This window comes from Ambystoma mexicanum, chromosome 8 (assembly GCF_040938575.1).
Source record: "Ambystoma mexicanum isolate Mex_15411 chromosome 8, UKY_AmexF1_1, whole genome shotgun sequence".
Classification (NCBI taxonomy): Eukaryota; Metazoa; Chordata; class Amphibia; order Caudata; family Ambystomatidae; genus Ambystoma; species Ambystoma mexicanum.
In genome coordinates this window covers 844,601,634-844,620,108 of record NC_090929.1, presented here as the reverse complement: position 1 = coordinate 844,620,108, position 18,475 = coordinate 844,601,634, and the positions used below count along the sequence as shown (strand labels likewise).

Below are 18,475 nucleotides of genomic sequence, written 5' to 3'. Positions count from 1 at the left end.
CTTGCTATCTGCTCCTTGAAGGAGAGGTGTCTGTTGATGAAAAAATCAATGGACATGGCACAGGTGGTAAGCTGGCGTGTTTAGCTCTCAAGGTTCATTGCAGAGACAGAAGTCTGGCTGTCAGGATGCGCAGAGTTGTTGGTCAGCAGTAGGAATTTGGTTTTGGAGCGGGTTGAGCTTCAAGTAAGCACTGGACATTCAGGACTGGAAGACTATGGGGGAGGCCTTCAGCCTGTACATGTCTTTGATGGAGGATATATTGATGTTCATCTCTGTGTCATTTGCATATTGATGGGTGTGGGTGTTGTGTGAAGCCAGGAGGGTTCAGAGTGGTACCATGTAACGGTCGAAGATCAGTGGGGAGAGGAGAGATCCTTGAGGGACTGCACAGATATAATAGGAGGAGTGCTGTTTCCTGGTGTTCACTTTTCAGCATTTGGTATTTTCTAGTCTTGCAATATAGCTTCTGGAATTGTGCTGGCCTCTAAAAAGGGTTAGCTCTTTGGCTACACTAGGCAGTCCTTGTTTATAGCATTTGTTCCGAAGTTAAGTCTGGCTGTTGCATTGAATATAACTTAAACTGGTACCATAGTGGATGTCCTTTAGTGAGCAAAAAATATAAGGAGTTGAAGTTGAACTTTCGCCGATAAGATTACTCAATTTATAGGTAGCTTGAATTTGAAGTTGGACTCATGCAACTATCGTAGGGATTTTGCGTGGTAGGCAGTGATTGGCAAAGATCTGCTCATGTCCACGTTCTTGATCCATCGTTGATCTAGTGTCATAGCCTATTTCAGTGGTGAGACCAGGAACTGAGATGTTTGCATATTAAGCTTCAAAAAGTCCTCAGCTATCCAGGATTGAACCGAAACACCTGTATTACTTCCCAGGAATCACAGAGGTCAGTGCACACGTTGTGCAGCTTGAAGGAGAGCTTCACATGCATATAGACAATAGCATAGGCATGGGCTGGGAGACTGTGTTTCCAATTCTTGCCAATTGATGCCTTGTGGTAAGGAATGAGGAGAAACAGCCCAAAACTTAGCTTTGAAAGCCTTTGGGTATTTTGAGTAGGTGCAACAAACTTCAATTTACATCATCAAAAATGTTCAAATCCGCTGAAAGTTATAGGTATTGTAATGCATCATACCGAGGGATCCTTGGTCAGGTGGAGCCAGTCAGTGTCTTCTGAATGGTTTAGGGAGCTGGATGACTACAGAGATGTCTGTGGCTTTTCCTTGAAGAGGGAACCTTGGACTAGACAGAAGTTGCTTGGGAGTTGTATAACTGAGTTTCCTTAAGGAATAGATTAACATGTCCAGTTTTGAAGGCCTCCGCGAACATTTTTTTTCGGTGATGGACGAATCCTGCTAATATTTTTTTGGGAGGGTTTGTTTCCGCATCAGATTACCAGATTTATTTGCCACAAAGTTGTGGAAATGTTTCATTGTGCGAGAGATATGTTTATTTTAGATAACCCAAGCTGCTCATCTAATTTGCCCTGCCTAATGTTGATGCTCCTAGTTTATGAAGAAGAGTCGGTATTCTACTAATGGCATGGAAGCAATTATTATGTAGCTCTCTTTGTTTAACAGCAATAAGTAAGTGCACCAGAACAGAAAAAAGAAAGTATCTCTGAGACCCATACACTCGAAGTCCCATAAATTCAATGCATGATAATGTGCCACTCTGCCCTAAACGCGACAGGCAGAGCTCTATAAAGTTTTCCATCCTCTTTTTGACACTGGCTCAACCACCCCACCATTTGTTGTAAGAAAACCTGCAATGCTATCATTCCCAACAAACCCCTCAAAGCCAGCTAACAAAAGCATTGATAACTAAAAGAAGGTGTAGGTGGGAAGGAGAATACGCGCAGCCGCGCAATTAATAGAAACGCAACTCTCCTTCATAAAATCCCAAACCCTCCAAAATCATCTTCATAAACTAGGTGCAATTGATATTCTGTGGCATGCACAGAGGCTTAATATTGTGCAGGTTCGAATCTCCACCAATGCTACATGAAAAACATGCATTATTGGTTTACAGTAAAAGCTATAGCAAAACTCATCTTTCGACCAATTGGCAGTCCTGAGAATTTCCCCTAGTCTGGCCCTAGTCAAAAAGACCCGGAAGTCTCCCCGCAGGCCACCCCACGCCTCCTCCCTCCCAAATAAATGGGCCCCAAATGATGACACAGCCACCCTTCACCCTTGCCTGGGACATAACCCACGAAATTTATTTAGCTAGGGTGGAAGATGAGGTTTCCTCCACTATATGAATAACTGATCTGTGGACACTGCCAGGGCCACTGTTCACTCATTTGAGTGCAAGTATAGAGCAACACATAAAAAGAACCTGCAGGAACGCTGGGAACTCGATGAGTCTGGAGCCCATTTTAGTATACAAAGCAATACGAAAGCAAACAAGATACCATAATTAGTGAAATATCTATCGGATGCATCCAAAGCTTGTACCTCTCCCACCCTCTGAAAGGAGCCAAACAGATTAGCATGACCAATGTTGCAGATATTTCCTCCAGGGAGAGCGCCGCATTAGCAAGCCACTCGCTAAACATTGATTACATCTTATTAACATCCTAAAAACATGAGTACCTTGGCTGGAGGGAAATGGCCACATGAATCTTTCTGATCAGACAGAACACCACCGACACATCACAAAAAGGAGAAAGAAATGAAGAGATAACATATATGTATACATTAATGGTGTGGTAAAACAACGATGATGTCAGAGAAGCCAGCACATTTACCACTTGAAATACACCTGCTGACACAGAATCCACGTTCCTGCACAGCTCCAGCCAGCCCACATACTCCTTCCAACCACTTCCAAGCAGCTAAGTACACCCACCAGGTAGTAGATGCCCAAGTCTGTGGGATGAAGTCTGAAGCAACTGACGAAACACACTGTATGGTCCATCTGTCCCTGAAAGATTAAAGGATGAAGTTGGCCCATTTTTTATTCTGAAGGAGTTGCCTGAACACTGGCAACGTGATTGGAACATTTTGAACTAATTCCAGTGCTTCTGGGAACCAGGTTTGAGCTAATCCGCAAGATTTGACACTGACAATGCCTGCACACTGCTTCTGAATGTAAATCAGATACCCGACTATCACAGAAAATGGAGAAAAAGCTTGATGAGCCCTTCACCTGGAAAAATGCATCTATTGCCACCGCAAACTGAGTCAGTATTCAATTGAAACACTACTAAAGATAATTGTTGAGACTGGATGTGAGCAGGTTGGTATGGAAGGTTCCCCCCTCCACCATCACTCCAGACTCAGAAAAAATGAACGGTCCAGTCTCCAATTACTGGCGTCCTCCAGGAACCTATAGATACTGCCTAATGAGGTGAGTTTGCCTTCTGATCGCTGTTTCCAGTTTGGCTGTATTAGATGATCTGTGAGGCTCATCTAGTCACTTTCGGAATCCCACGGGTGAATAGCAGACTCACCCCAATAGCCAGTATCTAGAAACCCAAAGGGTTGGATCTTCATGACCACAAATATATTTACCTCGAAAATGACCAACTCTAACAGATACTGCAGAAATTAATCTAATAAGGTCTTTTTCAAGGCTATGCAATGGCAAATGGGTGATGCAGTATTTGGGTGATACAGTATTTCTAATAAAAGAACTATAGGTTGAAACATGTGTCGGCTTCGCTAGGACACTTTTGTCACCAGGAACTTTGTTGTTAGAATGGTTATATGATTCTGACATCAATTTATGGTTATATTAAAACTTTGAAAAACGTCCAAATCGGATCAGCGCAGTGTTTAGGTCTGATATTGATATCTTTATAAGTTCAAGAGGTTTGCATTTCCTCTTGTCACCAATAAATGCAGCAACTTTCTCTAACAATTAAATATCAATACATACAAATATTACCCAGGTGCACTAGACACTTGGATTTCCCAAACCAGTCTAACTCTAATTTCAAACCTTGCCACAACTCTAAGAGAACCCCAACTTTAGTAGGCAGCCCATTTCGTAAAGCTGGAATTTTTACTCTCTGAAGAGACTTGTAGTGAAGAACAGCCAGGGAGACTGCTTGAACTGAAAAGGGTAAGAAGCCTATCATTCTGACTAGGAACACAACTGTCAAGACCAGAAGGGAGAGACCCTTCCTTAGTTCCCTGCTCATCAGCCACACCTAGGCTCACGGAGGTGAGGCGTGGAGCTCCTAAACTGCACCAGAAACCCCAAGAATTTCATGACATGAGAAGGAACCACCTCAGATTTCTCCCAGTTTACTGCAAAACCTAGATTGCATACGAGGCTGTTAGCAGCATATGTCTGTGGTCATCCTCCAATGACCTTGCCATGATTAAAAAAGTTTCCCAAGTATATCAATAAGCGAACATCCCTTGTCAGAAGACGATCTCCCACTTGTCTTACTAGTTTTGTGAAACACATGGGAACTGATGCCCGCCTCAAACAGAAGGACCTTTTATGTATTTATGTATTTGTATTTGTATATCGCACTTGCAGACCTTAAGTCGTCATTGTCATCCCTTCCTTGAGAACTGAAGCAACTTCCTGTGTTCCAAAGCAAAGGCGGCAGTCAAGTCAGCAGCCTTAAAATCTAGACTGTCCATCCAATCCTCTGGGAATAAAACATCCCCCAGCTGTGCAATCGTCTCTATATTGAGATGTTGGGAGAGAATAAAGCCATTGAGATACTTCAGGCTAATAACTATTCTAATAACTTTGACGTTCTAGTGAACCAGAATTATGTTGCTCAATGCTCCCTGGGAGAAAATTGCATCTCTCTAAGCTGCCATCTCCAAAAGGTGTCTAACCTACAGAGAAAGCAATCAATGGTCCTCCTGTGACACTGATATTTCTCTCTTGTGCACAAGTGCCCAAGGGGGAGCTGGTGACATGTCTCTTGTATTCCTACACTGTTTGCAACACCCAATGATTCTGCAAAGCAGAAAAACAATTGTTGACAATTGTTTGAATATGAGGCCCCAATGGCAGCCCCAGGCGCAGAGCCACACCCTCCCTTCCCAGAGACGTGAGGCAACATATCCTCCTGGAGGCCTGTTTCTTACCCATGGCATATTTTCACAAACTCATCATCTAACAGATTAGCAACTGCTGTCCCAATTCCAAAGATTCTGCGAGCCCTCCTAGTTTGGTACAGACATTTAACAGGAGACCCTTTGTTTCTCTCTTGTGCAATGGACTCGGTGTCTCCCAAAAAGCACAGAGGTCATTCATGTGTTGAGAGAGAAAGAACAGAGCTCTCATTCTGAGTTTGCCAAGACATTGATAGTGTGATTCGAATTAAACCAAATCACCTCTAAATATGGTTGATTTGAATTGGTTAAAACAGTTGAAAAATGTATGACCAGAAAGTTCAACTCTACATTCTGAATGGAAAGCCCATGTTTCATATTTAGTGCTCAAAAAGTATTAATAGATAAAAGGCATATAGCTAGCAATTGTCTTATGGCTTGGAACACAACTCCTTGGTTCTCCTCTTTCCTAAATAAAGTGCGGCCCCACGACCTCAATGAACAGGGGCAGCTTGGAGATGATCGCGCCATTGCCAGTCTGGCACATTAACAATACCTCAGACATATTAGTTCCACACACATTGACCCAGTTTTGAATTTCCCATGGTGCACTCTGTCATACCATGAAACCATTTCCCGATTACTGCAGCAATGTTTACTACAGGTGGCGTGGCAGCAACGTATGCAGGATACCTATGCCTGCTAGTTCAACTTCATTTTCACCAACTCAATAAAAAAACGCTACCAACCTAACACTCATTCTCCTGCACATGAATCGTTACTAGAGGGTTTACTAAAATAAAAACAACAGAGCCTTTTGGAGACTGGCATGCCTCATGGCTCCAAACAAGGTACAGTAACCCGTCTGGTGAGCGGACAGGGAGGGATTGATGTTATTAATGTGCTTCAATGGTTTATTGCTGTGTAGCAGAATATGCTTTTAATTCCAGAAAAAGGGTTTCATTTTCTTACTTGATGGTCTCGTATCTGTCGCCTAAACCAGAGTTGTTTAAGGGCATCCGCATCATTCCTCTATAGCCTCCTTGTAGTGAATTAAATTCAAAATAATAGGGTGCTTGAATCACTTATCCTTGAAACATATTGTTGTATGGACACACACAGAATGAGCATTGTGGTCTGTCCTACAGATATGGGGTGTATTTGCCACTTTTACTCCTTAAAAGTAGGCAAATATCCCCAAAAAATAAAAATAGGGATTACAAATAGGGCACACACAAAGAACCCTGTGCTCCTGCTTTCACCCACGCAGCTCCATGGGTATGTTTGGGCCAGTAGTGCATGTTGTACCACAGGAGAAAACTACTGATGACAAGAAGTAAACATGCATATTTTAATGTGCATGAATGTATAGGTGCAAAAAAATATTGATTAAGAAAACATTTCTGTTTTTCAGCTGAACCATATTTTTCCACGCTTTTGATGTACTCCCATTGGAAACTGGACTTGCATTTGTATTCCCTAAAAAATAATTTTACTCCCAACTTTAAAACATAGGCAGTGAAATACTCCCACTTCCATGTCATAGCTGGAGCACTGATTGTGGTGCACCTGCACAGCAGGGCCTTTGCGCTTCGGTCGGCACTCCTCACCGATAGCCTATTGGCAAATGCTGTGAAGGGACGCGCAATGCCGCACGCATCAACACCCTTCAAATACCATGCATGCTCTCGCCTCGACATCCAACACGTTTTGTATAGCCGTGTGCTGTAAATGTTGTCTCATCGCGCGCAACTGGGCCGCTAAGATTCTATTTCCTAGGCTCTGACACTTTTTTACACCCAGCATCTTCTCGTCCCTACCTTTTGAAAGCAGGCATTTATTTGCTCATCACCATTTGTAAGCTGGCATCAATCTCCCCAGCTGTATTTTCACCTGGAAGCAATTAGATTTACGGTGAGCATAATACATGAAGATGAGCATGGCTGTTGATGGCGACGGATGAAAGTTGCGTTTTTGAAATGGCAGGTCCTACAATGGCAAGTAGATGTCCCATTGAGTGGCCATTGGACAAACTGTCAGCAGGTTTTGAGCGCCACAAGGGAAGTCTGCCCCAGGGATGGATGGACCTCCCACTTCTGCCACGGCCTCTAATTTGCCGCAGGACAGCTGCTGCCCACGTTCCCAATTGTACTGGAATGGTGTCGACCGGAATGTTTCATTCCATGTATTAGAGCTCCGCAGCGACGTCAGGCCACTGACACTTTGCTGGAAGGGGTTCTCATGGGAAACGTACCAACTAAATGTAGCAGAACACTTAATTATTTCATTATGACAACCATATGATGTGTCTGTCTAATGACTCTAACTGATGGCCTTGATGCTCGCCTTGATGTACCCAGGCGTTTCACCCTCATGTAGCTAATAACACTTTTATCAGTGGGGGTGATTAGCGGGGTTGCAGATCACTGGGGCCCGAGGTATTGTGGCTCGTTGGGGGATGCACTGTTAAGCAGAGTTATGCCGCAGTCCTTCAGAAATATGGAAATGCAGAGAATCTTCATGTTCAAAATAGGAACTGATCCAGCTGCTACAGAATTAGCAATGTTAACTCACTGCCTGCTGGCCCAAAGCCATTGATTAAGCTCAACACCTAGAAACAGTTATTGAAACACATGTCCTTCCGCCATGGCTTACATTCCTATGTGCTTGGGTGCTGGCCAGTCTGATAGCCAGGCACAGAGCCCCAACTAAGCCTTAAACCTGTCCACAGAACGCCCTCAAATCAGGCTAATACACCTAAGAAAATCCAACATGCAGTACTGGTATGCACGTATCAGCTTCTTAATGCCGGCTGCGCTGCGCGTGGATGTGCAAACCGGTAGCATCAAAAGAACGTGCCACAAAGGGCACCTTCAAATGTTTTGCCACCTCTTAAGTGCCAGGGGCATATTTATCTGAGCTGAATGAGATAGCAAGTCATTGTAAACCCACCAGCCCCTGCACATAAAGATAACGCAATGTTTATTCACATCAATTGGGGATTATAACAAATACATCTTTTGTGAACGCACATATATCTAGGTTTACTTGATTTATTCCATTCGAAAATGGGAACTACTTGTTTACTTCCTCAAAACCCCCATGATGCCTAATGTCCAAAACCTGTGAGTAAAATACTCCTGCCTTAAAACCTGGGGATTTGGCTTTGTAGCCCATGTTGTAAAAAGGTATAAATTGCACACATGTACACTTATGTGCCTACAAGTCCGCTCCGTGCAATTTCCAAGAGACTTTGAAGTGAAAAACTCTAAATGTAGGCGCCTTGAAACACTTGTGTATAGGCACGTTATAAATGCCATATCATATCAATTGCCAGTAGACCTTTGTTTTTGCACTTTGCAAAGCAAGTTGAATAAACACAGCCTGCATTCATGCATGACAGGCAATATTAGCAATGGATTCCTATAGAATCTGCAGACTTTTGTTGCAGTAAAAAGCAGGACGACTCCTTAGGAATCCATTGATTTTACACCAGCTTGAAAATGTCATGCTGGCATAAACTGTGCCCTCTTTGCCTGCAAAAACCACAACAATGCTCAGATCATGAATAAAGGTGTTACATCTTTATGCCTGTCTTTAGCACCTTTATTTACAAAATAAACACCCTTTTGGTTCACCTTCTGCGTCGCCACTGACATACTGTTTTCTTGGCATGAGTCTATTGAAAATCTCACAAAACATTTTACTAATATTTACACTTGTCGGCGGCATCATTTCATGGTATTCACAGAGATGATAGAAATGACATCATACAACTTGGGCCTGTTCTTTCACATCACAGGAAGTGACATCATGGAGTGACTGAATGCACTGACGGGCAGCTGTATGTGTTTCACAACAATCTCTGTTGGGACTCGAGGCCACATGTTAACAGGAAAACAAGTGATACAAATTAGCAACATTTGGAAAAGTACAGTTAATAGATCAGTAGTGCTATTAGTTAGATCAAAGGGGTTGCAACACAGGCCAAAGCGGCTGCCCAGCAATAATTCAGTATCACTCACTAATGTCTCTAGCTACTGTCTGGTTGTGCCTATGTTAGGAGGCTTTCTCCTTTTTCTGTAAGTCAATTTGTAATCTTTAATTTTGTAAGAGCAATGCTGACGTCCGTTTCGTGAATTATGTGATATTGTTGGAAATTCTCCCAGTAGTTCAAAGTGACCAGTGGTTAGAACTATATATCTGATAGGAATTGTTTGTTTTTCCATAACATGGTCAATCTTTATGGTTCCTACTGATGTTGGATAGGGTTCAAGTAGTGATTCATTTCATTGCCAAAGAGAGTCATTTGTTAGTTGGAAGAATGTTTTCTAAACCGGAAAACACAATGCAGGGAGATTTGGGTGCCCTTTTGCAAAGCAAAGGATACAAAACTGAATTGCACTTCGTGCAGGGCGCAACAAAACCTACATTTTGGGGGGTGGTTTACGGGGTGGGTGCTGCTAACTCTTCAAATGGGAGAGGTGCTAACTTCAGAGAAAGTGGGGGAGGGGCAAACTTATTTGTGTGGGCGGCATATACTTTGTGCACCAGATCTGCCCATTCTCATCGCCTCTTAGTACCAAGGTTCAACCTCAAAACTGCCGGAGGCGCCAGCTTCCCAGTCTAAGCAGCCAAGTGCTGGAATTATTTGCCTCTCTCTCACAGACTAGAACCATCCTTCCCGACCTTCAAAACCGGAGTAAAAAAGCTAGCTTAGTGACAAGCCTATCTGATGAGGTTTTTGTCCTCTATCATTTTGCTGTTGCTCCCTTAGGTCCTCTTCTCAGGATTGCCTAAATTTGTATGCTTTCACTTGTAATGCTCGTTATCAGACCGAACTGTAACCACTGCTCTGCCTAACCATTGCCAACGCATTTATGCCTGTAACACTCACGGTAACTTCTGTCCTCAGACCCAACTGTAACCATGGGTCTTCCTAACTGTTTGTCAATGTTTTATTTATGCCTGTAACACTCAAGTTTTCTAGTGCCCAGTTACCTCAGGGTTCGGAGCGTGATACAAATAATAAAAAAATAATAATTATTTTGAAAGCACAATTTTTCTCGTTGGGGGCAGGGTAGGAATAGAATCTGCCTAGTCTCTAACTCTCTTTAGATGTCACGTTCATCTGACACTGGCAGGCATGGTGCAGGTGGATGGGCTGACAATGTGCCCTTGGGTCACGGGCCAAAGTGCCACAATAAAGCAGATGCTTGTATCGACTTGCAGACAGTGATCAGTTATCTAACCTTGCTAGATACCCGCCTGTTGTGTTACAAAGCTTTTATACTTTGCCAATCCTCACCACTGGGGTCTTATGGCATTGGTACCCTGTCCAACAAAATAACATATTGTGAACCCCACCGAGGGCAACAACACCACAGTCTCTGGAGGAAGAACAGAGGAAAGCAGGCCAGGGAGAAGCAGGAGTGGAGCTAACACATTGGGGGAGAGGGACAATAGGAAAACTAGGGGTAATAAGCATTTTCCAGTGATGGCAGATTCTAGCGCCTTGGAAGAAATACTACAAATAGTGAAAGTATGGTAGTTGTGGAATATGTGCTTGGGAAGGTCTTCAAGTGTGGAGCCCAGAATTGTCATGTAGCATTTTTAGACATCCACTGGAAATTCCATGTATGTAATCTGGAAATGCTTAGCCATTTGTCAGAAGTGACATTGTCTGCGTAAAAAGGTGATTGCAGGTATTCCCAATGGGAGAAAGGGAATAGAGTAGAAGGAAGTGAAAACCTCCATACATGCATGGCCTCTCCATGAAGGCAAATTCACTAATGTGAGCTGTGAGACACGTGGGGCTGGTGAACTAACATCATGTAACTACTGTACAATCTCAACTTCACTATCATTGGCTGGATGCCTTATGCTTGTAGACATGTAATGCAAATTAACTCCTATCTGGAAGCTGTGTTCAACATGTAAACCTGGAGCAGAGTCCGGTAATGGATGAAAATCATACTATGAAATGGTGCATGGTGACATGGGTCCCCAGATCAAACTACTACATGAATGAAAATTGCAGGATTAAAAGTGACATAGATCTCATGGCTTGAGAATGACTATACAAATATCCTTGAGAGAGAGAGAAGGGCAATCATTAGATGCACCTTACAGAACAGCCGTTCCCTTCTCCATCTTTTTTGCTTTCAACACAATGCTTTCTAGGGATAGAAAACTATCATTATTGACAGTGTTGTTCAGAGGCCAGGGTAAGGGTGTCAATGAGAACTTTTCTCTTTCTTTCTGTCTTTTTCTTTCTTTCTTTCTTTCTTTCTTTCTTTCTTTCTTTCTTTCTTTCTTTCTTTCTTTCTTTCTTTCTTTCTTTCTTTCTTTCTTTCTTTCTTTCTCAGGTCCTGGCTCTCTCATGCTTCTTATATTCCTCTTAAAACATGCACATGCCCTAATGTTTAAGGCTGCACACACTCCTCAAACTGCTTAAATGGGCATACACACAACATGGCGCATGCTTACTCATCTCTCCCTACGCCTGCACCTCCTAACAATCCATCAACTCCCACCGACACCTCCACCTGCTCTCTCAAGCTGTCTGCACATCTCCACCTCCTCCTGCAATTTCAGCGTTTTCCACACCAATTCCACCTCCAGCAAATTCAGCTTTTTACACATCTCTTCCTCCTTCTACACCTTCACCTTTTCCCTCCTCTATTCCTGTACCTTCAGATGTTTACACATCTCTTCCTCATCACGCACCTTCAGCCCCTTCCACACGTCCTCCCACTGTACCTCCAGCTTTCTCTGCTCCGTCTCCTTCCCCTGCAAATGCAATTGTTTCTCCGCCTTTGCCTCTCCACACATTGTCACTCCACTGCTACAAACTCCCACATTCACTATCTTTTTACCGGTTCTTTAGAGAGCCTCAATACTGCCCCGTAGACTGTTGTCTAAAAGCTGCATGCAGGACTGGAAATGGTTCTGCGCTTGTGATGTCAGAGGAGAACCCTGCAGATAGCCGCTCCACTTCCTGAGATTTCCTGCTCCACAGCCTGCTCCAGCAGGAAATGCAATTCAAAACTGACCTATATATGAATAGACCTCGCCAATCCATGTCTTAAAGTCCAAACGCACAAACTTTATGTATTACTAATCTACAGCTGGTCTTCTTACGAACATGCTCTCCCTTCCATCCTGCAGGTTTAGTGGTGCGGGAGGTACAGATTGAGGTTTCCAGGCTGCAGGTGGAGGAACTGTTTGGCCTGGAAGATTACTGGTGCCAGTGTGTGGCTTGGAGCTCTGCGGGGACCACCAAGAGCAGAAGGGCCTATGTCCGGATAGCATGTAAGTGTCTGCATCTACATTACTGGCCAAGGCTTTCTCTTCAGTGTTTCAGCTCACAAGTACATGGCATGCGTTCATAAGACTATGAGGCCACGTTATAGATTATGTTAAGCTATGTCGGGTTGCAAACTCGTGTCTTCATTTGTAGTCAGTTAGCTTGGGCCTTATTTTAAACTGACCACTGATACATGAGACTGTTTTAACTACAGTGTCGCTCAACTATGAATGAGGCCATGAATGAATATGGCCGGAATTTCGCCATGCATTGACATATTTTATCTCACAACACGTGCATGCTAATTTCGGCGACACCATTATCATCTCATCACTTACTTGCATGTTCCAACCAGTCCATCAGACACAGTACAGATCTCAGTTTACTACAATCCCTGTGTAGTTAGTTATATCATACAAGTTTGTAAAGCATCATTCAAAAAAATAAGACTTTATGCATCTGATACCCAAGGAACCCTAGCTAGAAAAGGGAGCCTCATTACGAGTTGGGTGTTATTCCCCCTGGAATACCGCCCAACGTAATTACCGTTATCAGCACTTGGGCCAGCGGAATTACCCCTGGATTACAAGTGGTGGTGGCAGAGTCAATCCCCATTTTTTGGTAGTCCATTGGACTCTATGGGGCATTTTTGGCTGAATTACCACCAGCGGAATTACCACTGCAGTGATTCCACCGATTTTACACATTTTCAGCAGAAAGTGAGAGGATTTACCTTTAGCATTATGCTGAGGTAAATCCCCCACTCCAGGGCCATACTCGTAGTATGGCGGAGCAGGAAAAGTGGCAGTCATTCCATTACTGCTAATTTTTTCCCGCATCGCCATGCTTGTAATGAGCCCCAGTATACTTTCACTGGTTGCTGAAATTTGCTTTTCTTTGGTTGACGGGTTCTGAAATCCATTAGTTCATGATTTCCCGATTGACTGCAGCACCATCTACTGTCAAAAATATATTAATTTTCAAACGTTGAATAACGAAAGCCGAGGAAATGTCACACTCATTCACAAATATGTTCACTAATGGTGCCTCTTTCGATTGCTGCTGTGCTGTCATCGGGAAATATAGTTCAGACTTGAATATTCATTGAAATGTATAACTTTAAAGAACATGAAAACGTGTAGACAATGTGGGCTTGTAAACATTCTTTAATGTCTGGCTAGGAAAAGTTGCAGCTATTTGAGATTGTGGGGGGCTTCCTAAGAGCAAGGGGGAAGTACCAGAAAGTATGGTATGACATCTGATCGGAAAACCCAACACACAATTCGGGAATGAAAGCAAATGAAAATGTTTCAAACACCTAAGCTGCCTCCTTGCCAGGGTCTTGATGGGTGGGTGTGTGTCAAAATAGCATAGGACTAGGAAGGGACAGAGGGAATACATGGATGTTTCACACTTCGCTTGCAATTTCTGGGACATGGTTGGCCGTGGAATGGGACTTTGCAGGATTCTGAGCCAGCATCACAGTTTGAGCCGGGGGGACAGTCACGGGTCGCTATGCAGGGGTCGAAATTGGAATTCATGGAGCAGGTCGGAGCTGGGTGTAGCTCCTGAGGGTCAGGGTTTTCCTCAGACCACAAGCTACTCATTGTGACCCAGGAGCTATTAACGCCCAGTTTCACAAATGTGGAAATGTTTTTTCCAAACTGTGGCATGCACTAAAAAATACACATCTTGCTCACCGCTTCCGATTACTGTGTTCCTCTGTCCAGTATGCCATTGCTCCACATTTGTGGCAAATTCTTGGTTTCAGGCCATGTTGCTTTACATGTCTTCACTTTTGACATTCTCTTTAAATTGCTTTACCTTTTATTTATTTTACTTTTCTTTTTTGCACCTCTTTACCGATCTATACAGCTACATCACAACTCTGCCACTGAATCTGTTACTGCATTAATCTCTGTTACTGTCGCTTAACCGCCATCTTTTTTTTCATCTCTGCCGACACCTCTTTTTCTGTTATGTGACACTGCTCACTCGCTTTCTCGCTGCTGCTGTAGAAGGAGACAGTAATACATAGTATACATCAAATAAAACTTCCAAAAGAGAAGCAACTATAAGTGTGTCCAGGACGAATCGCCATTCATTCTTTATGTGTCTTCTAGAGGTTTACTAATTTACCTTTCTATGCAAATTCCCAGACACGCAGAGTTCATGTTAGCTATATTTATGTTGCACCATTTTGGGTGGAGATTTTAACGACACTGAAACTCCCACAGGGGTGTAGCCAGTAACAGAGGGAGGGCGTCAGATGCTGCATGCTGGCCTGCGACACTCACTGGGAGAGTACAGCAAGGCACAACCTACGAGTGACCGCAGCATCCCGGAGAGGAGGATGAAGTGCCCCAGAGGCCAAAGCACCGACAAAAAGCAGCCTACACCTTTCTGCACCATATTAGTTTGAGAGGAGGGACACTGCTGTGAAGTCCAGTTGACGAGTCACATAATCGTCTCCACAGCCAGAGGAAGGCAACTCGGCACGCCTACACAATCACATGCACAGAGGTTCCACTGGAGCAGTAAGGAAGCCCCAAAGCAGGGAGAGAAACCCCAGAGTGCAGACTGAGCAAGAGGCAAGCCCCGGATAGGGGAGAAGGAGGACCAGAGGGAGAGATGAAAGAGATCCCAATGTGGGGAGAAAAGAGAGAGAAACATTCGAATTTGGGACTGGAAAGAAGGAAAGCCCCAAAGTGGGGAAAGGTGTAGGGAACCCTAGAGTGGAGAGTTTGGAGCACCAAAGCCCAAAAGTGGGGAAGAGACTGAGGTACTAGGTTCTCAACAAGGAGAGGCAGGAGGGCGGGTAAACTCTGCAGCACTCCGACAGAGAGACAGAACGTTAGGAAAGTGGATTCCAACAGCATGGTGGCCCTATTGGGAAACAGAGATTAGCTGGGATACCCAAAGAAGGGGAACGATACACCAATACCTGAGGCAGGCTACAAGAAACAGGAAAGTTAGAAAACCACACAATGAGTGGGACCACAACTTAATACTCTATGCAGGATTACCAGAAGCGAGAAAGAAGCATAATGACCTGGGAGGGGTGTACTTGAAGGAAGAATTCCTCAGGAAAGGAAATTCCGACCGAGCAGCAAGAGCCCGGTCCAGATTGCGAGTCACAGCCACTCAGAGTGGGTGTAGAATCACACTCCTACCAGAATTAGAGTCAATTGGTCCAAGGAGTCACAAGTAATTATTACCATTATGAAACTGAATATCCCTGGAGGGGTCAGCGTGAAACAGTAGTTGAACAACTAAAAACCTTTAAAAAGCCAGTTTGTACATTTAAGGGATACACTTTTACCATTAACCCAAACTTGTTGCAGAGACACCGGAGTTCGCCCTCTGTGTTTTTGTTGAAATCCAAAGAACTTGTTGTTTTGAACTGTACCAAAAGACTGGGAAACCAAGATTAATTTTTTCAGAGACACTGTTGGGATGGGAGCCACGTCAGTGGGGAGTAAGAGCAGAGTTTTGTTTTTTGTTTATTTGTGGTAGGCTAAGTTAGAACTGTGGCATAGGTTTCGACAGAGAACAAAGTTGAGTTTTGTATGACCTCCTGATGAGCACCTTTGTTAGTTTAAGTTTGAGCTGTTAGGTGGTGCTTAAGCGCCACCTACAAGCCAATACTATTGCATCAGCGTACAGGTAGGAGATGACATGTGAAAAGGGACACAACTTGTGGGCACTATTTGATTATTTACCTGCCCATTGACTGCCCATGGCCATACTAATTCCTATGTCCATTCCCACCCACTCCTTGCCCCTCCCTGGCCAAACCACTTCCACCTGGGATCTCTAAGAGCTTGCAATATCAAGAGGAAAAATCAAGCTTTAGCCAACCAGTGTTTATCTAAGCAGTCTGCTGAAAGTTACTGGTTTAATTGCAGCTTTAAATGGCTACCGGTATAATAAAAACGCCTTAACCAAGTGTGCCTTTAGCCACTTGATTTATACCTGTCCCTTGCACTAAAGCTCCGTTAAAAGCAAGCAATGACAAAACCAACAGTTTTGGCTTGAGATATTAGACTGAAATAATATTCCCAGGTAATCACTCAATATTTCAGCTGTTGTGATCTTAAGGGCAGGTAGTACATTTATATCAGTATATATCGTACACTTATATTACAATAACCAAACTGTTGACTTTGCCAATGCATGTCTTCAGAATAGGGAACTGCCATTTAGCAATAGAGCTAGGTGAGGCTTTTTACTTTATTTTAATGAAACTAAAAAGTTTGAACAATGTCTAGTATTCCTTGTCCAATCTCTGACCTTTCACAATATACTGTTTGGGTCCGCTCTGCCGAATGTCCAACCTCTTTAAAATGAGGACATTAATAGTTCACAGACAGAACTGATGCAATAGGTCTAGCTGTTAAGACAGAAGAGAGGCTCCATGCACAGACAGCACATGCACTTTAGAACCCTCATTCCACAAAGCAATTTGAGAAGGATTGGCTGTTTTATTTTACAGGTTTAGTGTTGATATATGGTCATAATGGTATATTGTATTGTATTGTATTGCATTGTATTGTTTTGCTTCTATAATGCTTTATGGTAAAGTGCTTAACAAACATATTGAATTGGTACAAAGTAATGATATGATGGCAAGAATATATGAGCAAAATAGATGAAACAAACATAATAAGAACAAGAAAATTATTTGATGGACCATAACACAGTTAACAATGAAGGTCAAGCAATTATGAACACTGCTGGACAGAATCCAACCATCCCACCACAAAGACATAGATTACAAACAATGTGGGTGGTCTCTGCTGCCCCCTTAAAATCGAGGCATCAACTTAACATTGGAACCCCTTTTTGCAGCTAAGGGTCCTGCCTAGAGGCATTTGTTTAATTATTGAGCATGCCTGCACATGATATTTCCTTGCTTACAGTCTTTTCAGATACCCTTCAGACATAGATGTGATACAAGGTCATACCTGTTTGCATGATTGATATTTTTATTCAGCTCCTGAATCTGACACACTTCCTAAAATATGAGTTGTACGTGCATATTTAAATTGGGTCTTTAACGCTGTAATGTACGGGACCACCAATATCCAGCCATGCGGTAGTGTCCAATCATGGATACCATACTGTTGAGTTGCAGCTGGCTATTATTTGGGGTTACTGGTAATGTGTAAGGCTGTTATCCATATTATACATTGCTGAATGTGGGGGTCCATTCAAACCAAATAACCCTTGCTTTATTTACAGAGAATGTGTCTTTCTTCCCTTGTTCAGACTTGAGAAAGAACTTTGATCAGGAACCATTGGGGAAAGAGGTGCCTTTGGAACATGAGGTTTTACTGCAGTGCCGGCCACCAGAGGGAGTGCCACCTGCCGAGGTAAGACAAAAAGAGCTCAACTATGAATTGATTAACTGATTGCCATTACCATGTTTGAGTGCAGATAACATTGATTTAAATAATGTGAACAAATTAAATATTTACTAAAATACCTACACAAAGGGACTGAGAATGTGAACTGCCAGACTTAACTGGCTTCCTTGTTTTAATATTGTGTGTTATGTCGATGCACCAAGTAGCTTCCACATTCACATCTTGCTCTCACACAGTTACTTATTATAAGGCTTTGTAGCAGTGGGTACTGTGACGAACATGGCACGATCGGCACTTATTCTCTGGAGAGAATCTTCCCTTACATGGCCTGGGAAAGGTAGAAGCTACCTGACTCTGAGCCTGGGGTGGCTATCTGTGGGAGGACCACATAGGAGAAGACAACTCGAGCGGGACAGAAGAAAACTAGATCAAACTAGTCGTGCAGTCACAATTCCCAATGACACATATATGCCTCTGCAACATACATTCATATCTTATTATGGTATAGGTGAAGAAATCCCACCTTACTGCAGTCAAACACCATATGTGTGCTCCCCCTTTTTTAGTATTGACACGAGTAAAAGGGATGGCGTAATGTAGATGACCAGAAGTGGTAAGCCAATGCCACATTACAGTCTTTGGAAAGTGTTACACCGTGCCAGGAAGTTTAAAGTTGACACAAATGAGAGAACAAGAGAACGAAGAGAGAGGCATAGGCTGGCTCTGTCAGTGACTTAGTCTGCTTGTCCTCA

The 18,475-nt window shown here is 43.2% G+C and overlaps 1 protein-coding gene across 3 annotated transcripts in view; it reads left to right on the top strand.

The window, feature by feature from the left end:
- UNC5B (unc-5 netrin receptor B) overlaps window positions 1-18,475 on the top strand; it is a 427,137-nt gene that overhangs the window by 289,152 nt on the left and 119,510 nt on the right. For all 3 annotated transcript variants that reach the window (XM_069610733.1, XM_069610732.1, XM_069610731.1), the window contains exons 3-4: window positions 12,216-12,359; window positions 17,626-17,729. In XM_069610733.1, the coding sequence (XP_069466834.1) occupies window positions 12,216-12,359; window positions 17,626-17,729 (248 nt within the window). The remainder of the gene's footprint in view (window positions 1-12,215; window positions 12,360-17,625; window positions 17,730-18,475) is intronic.